Raw genomic sequence first — 16,442 nt, 5'->3', positions numbered from 1 at the left:
TCACTATTCAAACTAAATATTAGAGCATTCATCCTGTTGGATGGAGTGCTGACGAGTCAGCTGCATCCGAGAAGCTCCAACCTCCCGCAGGCGGTGGACTCACACGCTCACCTGGGGTGACGCATATTGGCCATGACTTGGCTGGTCGGTGCGTAGTCGTGTAGGTGCCATATTCCGAGACTTTACTGTAACACGAGTGTGTGTGCCCCGACCTGCCTTCTGTCGCTGTGACGAGGACTCATCGTCTATCAACATCTTAAATCAGTGTAGTCCGTTTCTTACAATTGATGAGGCACATTAAATAAATCACTATTAACCAAAGCCCATAGTTTACATTAGGGTTCTCTCTTTGTCCTTTTTTTCCCCCTGAGATTTGATTAGTAAACTTGATGACCACTTTGCTCACTGTTCCCTTTAGTGAATCTCTCAAGATGCACAGAAGTCAGAAAGGGTCATCATGTGCTTCGTGTCATCAAAAGCCATTCCATTTTGAAACAGTAATAACCAAGCAGCTCTAAGCAGCTTTATCCCCCTAAAATGAACACAGATAAATGCTGCAACTTATTTTATTGTGTGAAATGTCTTCCAAAGAACAATCTGTGTAAACAGAGCAGCATTATGCATACACTTCCGCCCTCAGACTGGAGGCTGTCAGTGCCTTCGCTGCCCATCACTCAGTCTTAATGGTGTTTTTGGCAAACAGAGTTCCAGTATGAAGACAAATTTTGATCAGTTTGTGTTTTTATTGTCTTCCTAAGCTGTAAAAGCAAACTGATATCAGAGTGGTATCTGAGAAGAAAAGAATCTCCTTCTACTGTTTCTAAGTTCTTCTGACTGGTCCAAGAATTAAATTGACATGAGACAAATAAAAGGAGAAAATCAAGTTTAATTATGTGTGTACAGGGGGCCCGTGATGTGAGACCCAAGGACAAGTTGAGGTTTATATGGCCTCTGAGAGAAGGAGAGGCGGGTGGGGATCGGGGACTTCAACAGGGAGGAAGGCAATTCACGTGGAGATGGAAAAGCAAATGTCTGGTAAACAGATGTTTGCTGGCTGGTGCAGGAACCTGGGACATAGGGAGGACTCGGGCTCCAGGCCTGTGCAACTCCACCCGTACACCCAGCCAGCCTGCGTGAACTTTAGGATTTTCTTTTTCCACTTGTGTAAAAAGTGCCGTTGGAATCTCGATAGAGATTGCATTGAATCTGTAGATACACTTTGGGCAGTATGGACATTTTAACTATTAATTCTTCCAATATATGAACATGGGTAACTTGTTCATTTATTTGTGTCTGCTTCAAATCTGTTCATCAGTGTCTTGTAGTTTTCAAAATCCTTCACCTCCTTAGTTGAATTCTTTGAGTTTTGACGGTTTTATTTTAATATGTCTTGGAGAAAGTCTCTTTGGACTAAATTAATGAGATGATCTATTAGCTTCATGGACTGCAATGTCCAGATCTCTCCCCAGATCTGAGAAGTTCTCAGCCATTATTTCTCTAAGTAAGCTTTCTGCCTCCTTCACTTTCTTTTATTCTGGAACTTCAATAATTCAGAAGTTGGTTTTTCTTTTTTTAATTTATTTTATTTTATGTATTTTGGTTTTTTGGGGGAAGGACCATTAGCTTGCTTGCTTTCTCTTGATGGAGGCACTGGAGATTGAAGCCAGGACCTCGTGCATGCTAAGCATGTGCTCCAACACTGAATTATATACCCTCAGAATATACCAATACCACAGAAATTGGTTTTTCTGATGGTGTCCCATAGATCATGCAGGCTTTCTTCACTCTCTCTCATTCTTACTTTTCTGCTCAGACTGGGTTATTTCAAAGTTCCTATCTTCTGTCTCACTGGTTCTTTCTTCTGTGTGGTCTCCTCTGTTGTTGATACTTTCTGTTGCATTTTTTCATTCCATTCATGAATTCTTCATCTCCAGAATTTCTGCTGATTTTTTTTTATGGTTTTTATCTCTTTGTTAAATTTCCATCTTTTTGTTAAATTTTGATTACATACTGTTTACTTGATTTCATTCAATTGCCTTTCTGTATTTTCTCGTAGCTTAAGTTTCCTTAAAATTGAGTTTCCTTTAAATAGCTGTTTGATTTCTTTATCAGGTAAATCACAGGTAAATCTCCATGTCTTTGGGTTTGGTTAATAGGAGATTATTGTGATCCTTTGTGATTTCATGTTTCTTTGATTTTCATGTTCTTTGGAGTTTTGCATTGTTGTATTCAAATTTGAAGTAGCAGTCACCTCCTCCAGTTTTTACTAATTGCCTTCAGGGCAGAATTCCTTTCATTACTCCTGCTATAGATTCTGAGGCTTTCTCTGACCTTGCATGGATACACCTGCTTCTCACTTCTTGCTCCCTCTTATAGCAGAAATCTTAAGCCTGTTGTCTTCTCCAGTCCTACCAAGCACCAAACGGGTGGCTGATAGCCTCTGCTGTGCTCTTCTGATGGTGGCACGCAGCCCAGCCACGTTTGTGATTTCTCCTTTGCCCACAGACCCTGGCCTGCTTTCTGCCTGTGCTCCATACCCACCAGGGCTTGCTCTGCTCCCCACCCTCGGGGTGTGCACAGGGAGCCTCCTGTAGAGCATTAGTGGGGGTGTGTTGGATGCACAGTGTGCTGGGGCTGCCTGTGGGTGGTATTTCAGAGTCAGGCTTCCTGGTAACTGACTCGCGATACAGTCAGCACGAACCATATCCCTTTAATGCCCCTGGGCATCTCATATGACACCCTCCCTATCTGCTCCCTCCTCCATCGTGGTCCTCCCTCTTCAGTGCTCCAAATGCTGTGGGAGAAACAAGGCTCTTTGGTACCATCCTACACAGCTCAGAGAACCAGGAGCTCACTCACTGGCTCTCCCTTTCCCTTGTGGGAGAACTCACAGGCCGTCTAGCTTAGCCCTAAGCTGTGCCGCATTGGCTGTGGGTGATGCCAGCAAAGGCAAGCTGTCCTCTTACCCACTTGAGTGCATCCATGCTTGTATTTTTTTCCCCTCCAACACAGTGCTGGAACTTCTCTGGAAACCTGAACATTCACGAAAGCTCTCTCCTCTGAAAGAGACCACCCAAGTCAGTGTTCTGCAGATGCTCCCAGATAGTGGCCAAGAAGGGCCAGAACCAGCTCATATTGTCCTGTTGGTTCCACAGCTGGTGCCGCAGTCTGTCTGCCTATTACCCAATGCACCAGTGTGTGAGACGGCCCCCAGGTCCCTTGGCATATGGTGCTTGGTCCCACAAATCCCACAGAGGCACTTCTGCTTATGGATGGATGCCAAATTCTTGTTGTTGAATGCGAAAACAAGCCAAACTAAAAGTACCATTATCTCTAAGAAGACCCAATGACAAAAATGTTTAATCTTTTCAAGTATTTAGAGAGTATTTAAATTTTACACATTGTGATAACCTTATATATCCTTTAAGTTTCTTTTGGTCTACAAGTTCCCTTTTCCATGTCTTTTGCTTGTGTCTACTATAATGTGTGATGCACAAACGATGCACGATATATGGCAACTACATAAAACTGACTGTAGAAAAGAATCAAGACCGTTAATGAAAGAGTAATCCATAAAACTAATACCTTTAATTCCGACTCCAAAATGTGCTGTATAAACTGTCACAGTGAACTCACTGATGGGCGGACAGTAGTAGTTCAGACCCCAAACGTACCCCATGATAATACCGAGAGGAACACAGCTGGTGCAGCTGTACTATGCCAAACAAAGGAGACTGCATCCAACCAGAAGTAGCAGCCCAGTTAAAGAAGAGCATTTATAGCAGTAAGAGAGTCCATTCTACGGGGAAGATGACAATCTTAAACTTGTGTGCATCTAATGCAACAGCATCAAATTACGTCGTAAAAATCGGCGAAGCTAAAAGCCCAGAGAAACCCACATCTGTCTCAAAACCTATAGAACAGCCAGATAAAAATACTGAGAAGATTTAAACAACACAAGAATAAATCTGACTCGTTGACAGAGGTAGAGTTTTGCACCCAACAAACACAGAACACACATTATTTTCAAGTAAACATGAAATAATCAGAAAACAAACTATATACCGATTAATGTTTCAACAAATGGCAATGAACTGAAATCATATTATTTCTCTGTCCACATGTAATTAAGCTAGAAATCAATAATTAAAAAGCTAGAAAGACCTCCAAGTGTTTGAAAATTAAGCAGCCATATACATACAGTTGTGTGTATGCACATGAGACACACAGATACATGCATACGTATATACACGTGTGTATTATATATACACTATATATATATCTCTCACATGTAATTTTTCTTTTTTGTTTCACTCAACTTTCTATGGTGTCTTCTCAAATATTCTTGCTCATGTACATAGCCCGAGTTGCCTGTCATTTTCATCACGCAAAGCATGAAACTGCAGAGAAGCCAAAATTATGTAGATTCTAGTAAAAAAAAAAAAAAAAGAGGATTGAGTGCATGCCCCCCTAGAGGTTTGGCCCCTTCCAATCAGCCTCCTTCCAGTCTCCTCAGCGTCTCAGGCTCGTTCCTTCACAAACGCTTCCTAAAGGACCAGAGGCGCACGTTGTGGGGCTTTTGTCGGCGCTTGCAAAGGAAGATTACTGGAGGGGCGCAAGACAGACTCCTCTGCTTTAATTTGCTGGGTCTCCCAAAGGAAGGAAGTAGGCATGGGAGAGGACTAATACTGATTTTATTTCATTGGGTCCTCAAAGGGGAGGTGCCTGCAGTGAGTTCCCCTTAACAGGTGGAAGACGTCGCGGCTCCGGGAGATGGAGGCCAGGTCCCGCTGCTCCGCCGGCCTTGGCAAGACCGCTGCGGCGGCGGGTCGTTCTCTTCAGAGGACAACCAGGAGCGGTTTGTCTTTGTTAATGCCAGGCCATACACATACACACACGTTCCTAACAATCTTGCAACCTTGTGGGGAGCAGAGTGACATAAAGCGGGTGATTTGCATTTTAGAATTGCCGTCACGTCCCCCATCTGTGTAGCCAGCCATGCAGTAGGGACGTAACTTAAAGTTTAGAACTACATCAGTCCATTGCGGATGTGGTGTTAAAAATATGGACTGGGAGCCTCAGCTCCTGCTCTCCTTTTAAAACAGGCCGTTAACACCCTATGTTTCTCTTCCATTGAATTCTTAACCAGGAGCGCTTTTCATTAATTCAAACGGGGTGAGGTCACACTACTGAAACGAAAAAAGGAATTCCTTAATTTTGGGGTCGTGCTGCTCTCGGTCCGGCTGTTTGGCTGCGGGGGGGGGGGGCGGCGGGGGCGGCGGAAGGGTCGTCGAAGCGCCATTGCGGCTGCGCCAGCCCCGAGCTCCCCGCGCGCGGGCGGGACCAGCGAAGGCGCGGGCGGCCGCCTCCGGGCGCACGCGGGGAGCGGACACGCAGCCGGCTGGCGCCGCAGCGTCCCCGGCATCCGCTGGCCCCTCTGCTGACCGTCCGGAAGGGGCAGACCCTGCCCCTGGACCCGCCAGGTGAGACAGAGGCTGCTGTTGGGGTCGCAGTTAGCAGGGGCGCGCGGGACCTCGGGGGACAGAAGCTGGCCGCTGCAGGATTCGCTGGGGTGACCTCCCCGGGGCGGGGTGGGGCTAAAGCAGGGGAAGTGGGTTTGTGTTTTTCCTATAAAGGTAAGGACTCTTCCCCCAGCACTTGGTTTGATGTAGCCAACAGGTCAGAATAAGATTTCAACGAGTAGCAGAGAGCGATCACGTGGGGCCGGCTGGGCGCCGCGCCGCCTCCTCCCCTCGGAACCGCACTTCTTCCCGGAGCTGCACGTCGACGAGCCTGGCCTGTGCTTCCAGGTCCGCGTTGCAGCCCCGGAGTCCGCGGCGCGGGTGTTCAAGGAGGGCGGCGGGAACGCGCCTTCCGGGGAAGGCCGGAGACGGGCTCGGAGCGCGGGTCGGGTCCCCGAGAGCGCAGAGCCCGGCAGGGCGGCGGAGGAAGAGACAGAGCCGCCCGCCCTCGCCAGGATGCACAACGCGTCGTCCTGGGGGCCGGGGCGCGCCAACGCATCGTGCCCCGGGCCAGCGCTCGCCTGCCCCAACGCGTCCGGCCTGCCGCCGCCGCTGCCCACGCCGCTGGCCGTGGCCGTGCCGGTCGTGTACGCGGTGATCTGCGCGGTGGGGCTGGCGGGCAACTCGGCGGTGCTGTGCGTGCTGCTGCGGGCGCCCCGCATGAAGACGGTCACCAACCTGTTTATCCTCAACCTGGCCGTGGCAGACGAGCTTTTCACGCTCGTGCTGCCCATCAACATCGCCGACTTCCTGCTGCGGCAGTGGCCCTTCGGGGAGCTCATGTGTAAGCTCATCGTGGTCATCGACCAGTACAACACCTTCTCCAGCCTCTACTTCCTCGCCGTCATGAGCGCCGACCGCTACCTGGTGGTGCTGGCCACCGCCCAGTCGCGCCGGGTGGCGGGCCGCACGTACGGGGCCGCGCGCGCGGTGAGCCTGGCCGTGTGGGGGCTCGTGACGCTGGTCGTGCTGCCCTTCGCCGTCTTCGCCGGGCTGGACGACGAGCAGGGCCGGCGCCAGTGCGTGCTGGTCTTCCCGCAGCCCGAGGCGTTCTGGTGGCGCGCCAGCCGCCTCTACACGCTGGTGCTGGGCTTCGCCATCCCCGTGTCCACCATCTGCGCCCTCTACACCGCGCTGCTCTGCCGCCTGCGCTCCATACGCCTCGACAGCCACGCCAGGGCCCTGGACCGCGCGAAGAAGCGGGTGACTGTCTTGGTGGTGGCGATCCTGGCCGCTTGCCTCCTCTGCTGGACGCCCTACCACCTGAGCACGGTGGTGGCGCTCACCACCGACCTCCCGCAGACGCCGCTGGTCATCGCGGCCTCCTACTTAATCACCAGCCTGAGCTACGCCAACAGCTGCCTCAACCCCTTCCTCTACGCCTTCCTGGACGACAGCTTCCGCAGGAACCTCCGCCAGCTGCTGGCGTGCCGCGCCGCCGCCTGAGGCCGCGCGCGAGGGGCCGGCGCCCCGACGCTCAGGGTGGTCCCTGACCCCCTGAGCCTCCCCACCCCCAACCCCACTCCCAACTTGCTGAAGATGCTGATTCTCGGGCTCCTCCCCAGACCTACTGACTGGGACGCGCTGTGGCTGCGCCCGCAGTTTGAATTTGCCAAGCCCTCCGGGTGATGCGGGAGCACGCGGAGCGTGAGGCTCTTAGCGGCTGAGAGCGCACAGACAGCTCCTTAATGCCAAACGGCACTGAAGAGACTCCCAGCTTGACATGGAAGGGGAGGAGGGGGAGAAGAAGGGGTCAAAACTGCTGCGACCCTCTTCCCGTTCCCCTCCTGACTCTCGCCCAAGCCATCCTCGGCCCGGCTCTCCGGGGACCCGCTGGCCTCTGCACCTGGCTTCTCCGGGTTCCCGCACCGGCCGCCTGCGCTTTTGCTCAAGCTGCCGAGCAGCCTGGCCCGGGCCCCTAGCCCCTCTCCGCGCGCTCCCACCGCTGGAGAAAGAGGGCCAGGGCGGTCGCTCCCACCCCCCCCCCCACCCCCCCGAGGTGCCGAGAGATGCCGAGGCCGCCAGGGTCTTTGACGAGGGGACACAGTGAAGCTCGGGTGGGAGGGCAGGGTGAGTGTGTGTGTGTGTGTGTGTGTGTGTGTGTGTGTGTGCACGTGTTTGCGCGCGCGTCCAGCGGGGTTTGGGTGAAGAAGGATGGAATTTGGCCATGATGCCTACGCAACAGTGATGTGAGAAGAACGGTGATAATTCTCCTTCCTGTTCCAGTCCCTTCTTTCCTTGCCCTTCCGCGCTCCCACCCCTGCTGTCACCAGGAAGCCCTCCACTCCTCTCGGACTGCAGGGACCCGGCTGCCGGGCTCGGGAACGGTCGGGAGCCCAGAGACCCCCAGCCGCGGTTGCGGCGCCCCCTGGTGGAGCCGGCTGACGGCGCGGCGCGTCCTAAAACAGCTGCGTGTGCAGGTGCGCGCACCTGCTCTTTACGGGACTTGGTTGCTGTCATCACCTCTCTCCAGAGGGCCTCCCTCCCCCACGCCCCTCTGCCCCCCGTCGACCTCTCATACCTCTTGGAGCAGTTACTTGCTATTCTTTGTGAGAGCACTTGTTTTTCAAGTCTGAGAACTTTATAAACAGCTATGTCCTAGTCTCACAAGTTTTTGTGAGGAGTTGAGATCAAGAGGAAATGCGTGTCCGTTCCTCTCTCCTGTAGTCTGCATCCTCTCCGCCTTAGGGGGAGCCAGGAGGCTGAAATGATTGGCACCCTCGTCTTTCCCTCTCCTGGCTTCCTTTCCTCAGGGAGCTATGGATTGTTTGTACTAAATCCCTCGCTTAGTCCCAGACGGCAACTGGTAGATGTCCGGTCTGGTCCGACAAGGGAAACCCGACAGCAGCCTGTCTTTACGTCTATTGATGGGAGACAGCAGTGGGTTGAGACAGAGGACGGACCCTTGGGCCTGCCCAGCCACAGACAGTGTGCACGTCAGACGTGAGGGCAGAGCCTTAACCAGGCTGTGGTCATTGATCACAATGTTTGAAAAGGTGGTTTTTTTTCCCCTTTGGGATGAATTCCAAACAACAATGAAAATTTCTAAAAGTATTTGTTTCCTGTGGTCAATATTATGGGTAATAAAGTGTATGAGTGTTGCTGGCAGGAGATTTTGACTTAGTTTGATGGACATTAACAAATTTCTCGATTACTTAGTTTCAAAAAACTTTATACAAAATAGGTGGAAAGGTAAAACTCTCCCTTGGGTCGGGGGAAGCAAACTCACTCCCTGATTTTTGTGAATAAGAACTGCTTCCTTAGCTCTTAAAGCAATTAGGAGCAATGGCATTATTCATAGCTATCAGTTTATAAAATGTAAATTTAGAAACCTACCTTAAATGACAAATAATAGTAAAATTTTAAGAAATGGTTTTTCATCTCCAGTGCATTTTGAATGATACACATTATGGCATTTAGACAGTCCTTTGCTGGTGGGCTTCAGACACCTCTTGGAATTCATTTTCGTATCTTTCACATTTCTTGGAAATGTTCTCTTGATTTTTTTTGTGACTCACATTGTTTTTTTGATCCTCAATAATTTTTCCAAATTAAAATTTTAAGCTTAGAACAACTGCTGCATTCTCTAAAGTGATGGACGTAAAGAGTAAAGTGGACATTTGGCCACAAACAGCCAAGTGTGATCATCTGGGTTTGAAACCTCATCTGTCTTCATAAACCCAGAGGCTGTACTTTGACATCTTCTGGCGACACAGATCGAGGAGAGCCGTGTGAGCCATCTGTCCACTACATCATCCCTACGGCAGATCAGCCTGACTGTCTTGGAATCTACCAAGAAGACTGCTGGAGAAACAGGGCTGTGTTGTCCACAGCAAGGCATGGATTGGCATCCCCATAGGGTGTGTGTGTGATTAAACAGGATCCAGGACTTCAGTTTCGTCCCAGCTTCCTAAATCATTGGATAAGCTGTTGTGTCGTTATTTCTAGATTGTTGCCGTCATATTAGCATGTAGAAGTCCAGGTCGTAAGTCTCAGACTTCCTTCCTGTGACTTAGGTCCTAGGTAGCATAAATATGCCAGAGCAGAGTTAACTCACGTCACTGCATTGCAAAGGTTTTAGCTCTGTGTTGACTTTTTGCTGTCTTCCTATGAACTGTGTTGTTCGGTTGTACCACTTCCAGCATTTAAAAGTGTCCATTTAGTCTCACTTAACTTAGTACAGTTATGTAACGTATGTGCTGAGATGTTATTTTGAGAAATGCAGGAACTCTGCAGAGAAACTCTGTTTAAAATAAAAGCTGAAACATTCTGTGTGGCGAGTGAATATTCTATTTCTCGAGAACATGGTGTAACTGAGCGGCGCCCTCTGGGGCCCTCCTGGGACAGACAACCCCCTCCACCCCCTCGGCACATTCACAGTCCCTCAGCTCTTGTCGGCCTCTTGTAGAAAAACTAGTCTCCTAGGCTTCCCCAAGTTCCAAAAAGTACATTTAACCAGAGAAATGAGAAAATGCTGAAAGAAAGAAAACACATCCCAGAACACAGACATGTGTGCACGTACACACACGTACATATGTGTGTGTATATATGCCGCATTATAACATACACAGCATCGCTGTTTTTAACTGTCACTTAATCAAACCTTTGACTAATTTCTGGTTAACAGAGAAAAATTAGGGCTAGAGGACTCGAGAAGAGACTGCCACGAAGGAAAACAATCACTCAAATCAGAGTGGACGGCAGTTCTGAAAGACAACTGTCTGGCTGAATCCCCCCAAAGTCGCCGTGACACACACCTGGAAGAGATGAGGGAGACATGCTACATTAAAAGAAGCTAAAGAAAAATAGTGATCAGAGGCAACGCACACACCTTGACCAGCTCATGACTTGAAATATCAGCGCTAAAAGAGCTTTTGTGAACAATTCAGGAGATTTGAATATGGATTGGAATTTTTAAATTATTAGGGATTTGGGGGTAATTTCTTTAGTTGTGGTATGATATTTTAGCTCTATAGGAGAACTTCTCTATTCTTAGGATATGAAGATAGAAACATTTAGGGACGAAGTGTCATAATACCTGTTATTTACTTTCAAATTATTTGGCAAGATACTTGTGTGTACATTTATATTGCTATAAAAACAAAGCAAATACATAAAAATATTTACAGGTAAAGGGAAAACATGCTCACTGTAACTCTGTTTTGGCTTTTCTATACAATTAAGCACTTTCATAAACCCTTCTGTACATTTATCTTTCATACTTTTTCTGTATGTTTAAACACCTTTTTTTTTGGAAAGAAAATGCAAATTTACAAAGAAGAAATGGTCTTTGAGCAACATGTTTCCTGTGAACCTATTGGTCCTTTATCCACATGCCTGTGTGGCCAGTCTTGAAAGAAGCCCACGCATCCAAATTCCTCCTGTGTGCTCTGCAGGCCTCCGACCTCATCGGCCCCAGCCAAGCCACTCAGAAAGCTCCACAATTCCACCTGTGTGAAAACTGTCCTCGGCTGACCCAGTTTCCCTGTCCCCTCACCGCGGCTCACCCACCGTCCATTCCTAGTGTGCGTTCCTGGAGACCCCAGAGTGTCCCTCAGAGTCCACTGGTCTCTTTACCACCCTTGGCCAGCGATCTGGACAAGTCCGAGGTGTCACCTTGGATTCGCTGACGATGCCCGGATGTCCTGTCCACAGACGTTTCCTCTGCTCTTCAGGCTCTCGTGTCTGACTCCTTCATGTCTGTACTCGGATGTCTCACAGCAGCCTTCCGTGAACAAGCCCCTCAGCGGAACATCTGTCCTTCACCCAAACCTCTGCCCCTCCCCGCCCCCACCCCCCAGGGTGTGCATCGCTCGTCTGGATGTGAGTTTTCTGGTTGTTTCTCTTTTCCTGCTCCCATGTCCAGTTTATCCGCAGGGGCTTAGGTTGTACCTTTAAAGCAGATCTTGAATAAGTACCCTGCTCTCGCTCCCTGTCTCCGTCCCTCTCCTTTCTCTCCTCCTCTCACCCTGCCCCTCCCTCCCTCCCTCTCTCCCCCCTCCTCCCTGAAGCCCCCCAGCACAAGCCGCCTCCACTGAAACACCCTTGTAACCAGGTCCCGCCAGCCACTCCTGCTTCGCTCTGATCACTCTCTGGCCATGCAGCGGCAATTCAGATTCTCGGGAAACAGAACTTCTTCCACTCACTGTCCTGAATCGGCCTTTTCAATAGATTTCCATCACAGTTTGGATGAAGTCCAAACTCCTTGCCATGTGCCGGGGGGCCACACGGTTCCAGTCCGGGTGTCCCGCGGCCTGGACCCCCACCGGACCCCGCCCGCACTGCCCCACGCCGGGGCTTTGCACCTGCTCTTGGCCCCTGGGGTGCCTCGCAGCTCTCACGTGGCCAGTTCCTCCCTGTCCCCCGGGGCCAGCCGAGTGCTGTCCCCCGAGAAGGGCTCGCCCTGCTGCTCACTGCTGTCCTCTGACTCCTCGTGTGTTTCTGTTGCAGTTTCTAGGTGTTTCCTTTCTCTCTCTCTCTGATTTTGTCTGTCATTCCCACGGGAAGGAGGGCCCCCTGAGGGCAGGCGTGGTGCTGCCTGAGTCCCACGAATCTGTGACATCTAAGGCAGAATGTGACACACGGCAGAGATGAACTGAACAGACGAGGAGACCGTCAGACTGAGCAGCGAACCACCACCTCAGCCCGCCCGTGCCTCGGGTTACAAACTGCCACGGCAGCCCCAGGCTTTCCCAGTGGGGCGCCGCCTCTGCAGCCGGCCAGGGACTTCCTCGCTGGGCTTCCGCGGCGCTCCTGCAAGTCTCCCCGGACCCCGAGGGCGGAGGGCGCCCGGCCACTTCCGCTTTGGCGCTGCCGGGTTCTAATAGATTCTTTTTCTCAAATAAATTCTTAAACGTTTTAATACATCTCAGTCTAACAGCAGGCACTCAAGGAGTGTCTCTGAATGGAGGGATATATGACCGAACATCTTTAAATGCAGGCGTTTAGGATGCAGGCTGCTTCACTGCATATTTTGTCACTCACAACAATTGTTCAGGGTTTTGGTCCATTTTCTTTGAAAATTTCAGTCCTGAAAACAATTTAAATTCAGAGTAGATAAAAGTCTGTTTTTGAGAAAGGCCACCAGAGGGAGTCCTGAGATAATTTTTGTAGGGAAAAAAAATTCAAGAATTATTCATTATTCAAGTCAATTGGGTCTTTTACAGAAGGAATTTCACCAGTTTTCTTTCAGAACAGAAACTTTTCTTATGGCTATGTAATTATGTCTGATACAGTAAAGCAAAAATTGCAAAATTAGACCCACAAAATTAAAACTTTTGATAGTTACAGATTTTATTCTTAAAACAGATACACAATTATGATAACTCTGGACTGAAAAAAGTCAATGTCATTTAGATTTTTTCATGTTATTTTCTAGGAGTTTTATAGTTTTGCATTTTACACGTAGATCTGTGATCCATTTTGAGTTACCTCTTTTTCTGTTTCTCTATATATTGAGATATAATTGACAGATAACATTATGTAAATCTAAGGTGCACAATGTGTTGATTTGTTACATTTATATGTTGCAATATGATTACCACTCTAGCATTAGTTAACACTTCTCTTATGTCACATAATTATCATTTCTTTTTTGTGATGAAAGCAATTAAGTTCTAATCTCTTAGCAACTCTGAAGTTTATAATACAGTGTTATTGACTATAGTCGCTGTGCTCTGCATTTGATCTCCAGGACTTGTTTATCTACTGATTACAAGTTTGTACCCTCAAACAACATCTCCCCAGTTCCCATCCTCCTCCCAGCCCTGGTAACCTCCATTCTACTGTATTTCTACACAGGTAATCGTGTCATTTGCAGACAAAGACTGTTTTATTTCTTCCTTCCCAATCTGTATAACTTTTAGTTCCTTTTTCTTGTCTTATTGCATTAGCTGGGACTTCCAATAAGATGAGGAAAAGGAGTGGTGAAAAGGGACATCCTTACCCTGTTCTTGATCTTAGTGGGAAAATTTTTAGGTTTTCACCATTAACTATGTTCACATAGGTTTTCTATAGATTTTTTTTTAAAAAGTCAAACTTAGGAAATTTCCTTCTATTCCTCACTTGCAGGTGTTCCCACCGCAGTGTCAGGAAAATGATGATTTAGGCAGGTGTAGAGGACAACACAAAAGCTGTATTGGAAGACTGTTTTCCATTGCAAGTTATAGTTGCTGCTATGTTACACTGTATCTTTCAGAAGGCTTGTTCCTTAATAACATGCAGTCAAATGAGGTCAAGAATAGCATTTTCAGACCAGGATGTGGGGAACAAGAGGAGTAGTGGAGAAAACACACAAGAAATGTGGTATTTGCCTTCTCAAGTCCGTGCCACCAACAACATGGTCTAAACACAGAAACAAAACTCAACAATGTTTACAAGTTAAGCAATCGTTTTTGCATGTCACTAGTAGAATTGGTAAATTCAAATGAATCAAGTGGGAAAATCTAAATGAAAACCTCTTCCCTAGTTAAGCAAAGAGCTGAAATTTATTTTATTTGAAACTGCTGTGCATTCATGTAAAGGGCATGACAGACAAAAACACAGAGTGTGACTATTAAGAAAACTGTTTAAGAAAAAAAGTAAAATGTAATGGAAATGCTCTTTTGTAAAAGTAAAACCTCTTTGCCACACTTCAAAATTATTTTCTGTTTAGATTTCATAAAACCTTTATTTTTGAGTCTATGAATTTTATGGAAAGGGCACTAGTATTTATTCAGTAATAGCAAAGATAAATGGCTTTTTAAAAAAGATTATATGCCTTAAATATTCTTAAATTTCGTATCTTCAGCAATAGCTTCCTGGATTTCATTCTCTATTAATGCTTTGTCCCTGTTCACTAGATGGCACAAGGAAACCAGCATCGCAGGGCCCAGTGGCGATCACGTACTTTTAACAGATGCTGCGAAGGCTTAAATGTTAGCAAGAAAATGCCTCTAACAGAATCTCGAGGAAAATTCTGAGTTGAAGGTGTCAGATCTGCACAGATTAGGAGGCATCACGGGGTGTTCACCTGAGATGTGCGTTTGGGCTGCATGTGACCTCCCAGTTCATATCTCTCTCCTTTTTAACATCTAAGGTGTGTTGGCCCATTTTGTGAAATTAAGATGATGTTCATACCTCAATGGGATGTCCAGTAATCAGTTTACAGAAGTCTTACTAGGGGTTAAACATCAAAGCATTACAGTGACCAATCAGTATTTGAAAAATAAAAGGGTTTCATATTATACCTTGCAAATAATGATCCTTTATAAGACCTGGGTAGTTATTTACATTTGTGTTTTTTTGTTTTGTTTTGTTTGGCATTTCTTACCTTCTTTTCTAGTTAAGGGAAAATGAAAGAGATAGATAGGCTGGTGACAGGGTGAGAGTTCGGGTTCAGTCCAGGGTGGCTTGATGAATGCAGAAAACAAGCAACAATAGAGTCAAATCACAGCACCAGACGAAATGACTCTTACAAAGGCTTCCCCTTACAAGGCCTCTCATGGCCCCCAGATTGGGTCCCGTGCCTTTCCCACACACCCTCGCACCCCCTCATCTGTGCTCACCACCCCGTAACACTTGCATCTTGTAATTAACAGTTCCTTCACCCCCTGCACTTGCACCGCAGCTCCCTGAAGGCAGGGGCTGGGTCTTAGCCACCATCCCTGCGGTTAGGAGACTCTTCCTGGGTCAGGAGTGTGGGTTCTGCTGCTCCACAGACGTTGGCCTGTGCTCAGCTCCACCACTTACCAGGTGAGATTCTGCACAAGCTAACTTGGGCTGTGTAAGTTGGGGATTAACAATAAATAAAATAAATGAAGACAACAGTAGTAGCTGTTCCATAGTTTCGCTGGGTATTAAGTAAGATAATGGAGGTGAAGCACAGTATCTGAACACAGGAAGGCTTCAATAAATGTCACCCCCCACTTATTACTATTATTATTATTGTTATTGAGAAACATCTGATGAATGAATGGATGTTGATTCAGTCCTATGAAACCAATTCTCTTTTGGGTTATTGACATTGCTGTGATGTGGACATTTCTCATACTTTGATGTGCAGGATTAGGAAGGTAAAGGAAGATAGTCGAATGTGTAGAAAACCCAGATGCATTCTCTGTAAAGAAGTAGTCGGAAACTTACCTGAAACTTGGAGACAGACAGAAGGCCACTGGCTACTCTTTCAGTGCAGTGCTGGACTTGGTTTTATTGCCTGGACCATCCGTCTCTGCAGGGGCGAAGGTTAACGTGTAGGTTTTTGCCTGGGAGCGATGCAGGTAACTTCCGTCCGTTCATCAGCTGACCCGGGGATTGTGGTCTGCGGTTCTATTGGACTTAAACCAGTGTTATACATAGTGTAGCTGTCTTGTTCTAACATTTTCTTGTCAAACAGCCCATATACACACAAATTCTTAAGTACTTTGGACTTGGCTTACCATCTTACTGCCTCCTTCATTCATTTCTTAAGTTTAAAAAAGTGTTTCATTTTGTATCTGCACGAGAGTAACGATTTTACATTTTTGAAAATTATGCTCTAACACAGTGCGGTTTAACAATATTTTAGTAAGTTGTGAGTCTCAATTCTGACATTTCAAGGGCAGAGACATTTCCCCACGAGTCTGAGCAGGGTTGTATGTGTAGGACTGTAGTCTACAACATCTGCATATCCATTTGATTTTCTCTGATGACTTATGCTTAACAGTTGAAAGTTAAATGTGGAGATATGACATGTTCAACATTTGTTTACTCTTGAACAACCCTGTGGCATAATTGTTTTTAGTTTAATTCTCATGGAGGGAGCTTTTGAAGAAAAAAAAATAATGACGGTAACAAACGCACAGGGCTTGTTACAGCCCCTGTGCCCTATGACAGAGCGATGCCTTCTCCGCTCAGTGAGATCAGGGGATAGACGCTGGATGAGCTCACGGGACGGACGCCAGA

General features: G+C 47.6%; 1 protein-coding gene across 1 annotated transcript; it reads left to right on the top strand.

Annotated features, from left to right (window-relative positions):
• Window positions 1–5,978: 5,978 nt before the first annotated feature.
• NPBWR1 (neuropeptides B and W receptor 1) lies at window positions 5,979–7,025 on the top strand. Its single transcript, XM_032470003.1, has one exon. It carries the CDS (start codon window positions 5,979–5,981, stop codon window positions 6,966–6,968), a length of 990 nt encoding a protein of 329 aa, XP_032325894.1. The 3' UTR covers window positions 6,969–7,025.
• Window positions 7,026–16,442: the final 9,417 nt, after the last annotated feature.

The sequence above is a fragment of the Camelus ferus genome, chromosome 29 (assembly GCF_009834535.1).
Source record: "Camelus ferus isolate YT-003-E chromosome 29, BCGSAC_Cfer_1.0, whole genome shotgun sequence".
Lineage (NCBI taxonomy): Eukaryota > Metazoa > Chordata > Mammalia > Artiodactyla > Camelidae > Camelus > Camelus ferus.
This window is presented reverse-complemented; position numbering and strand designations above follow the sequence as displayed.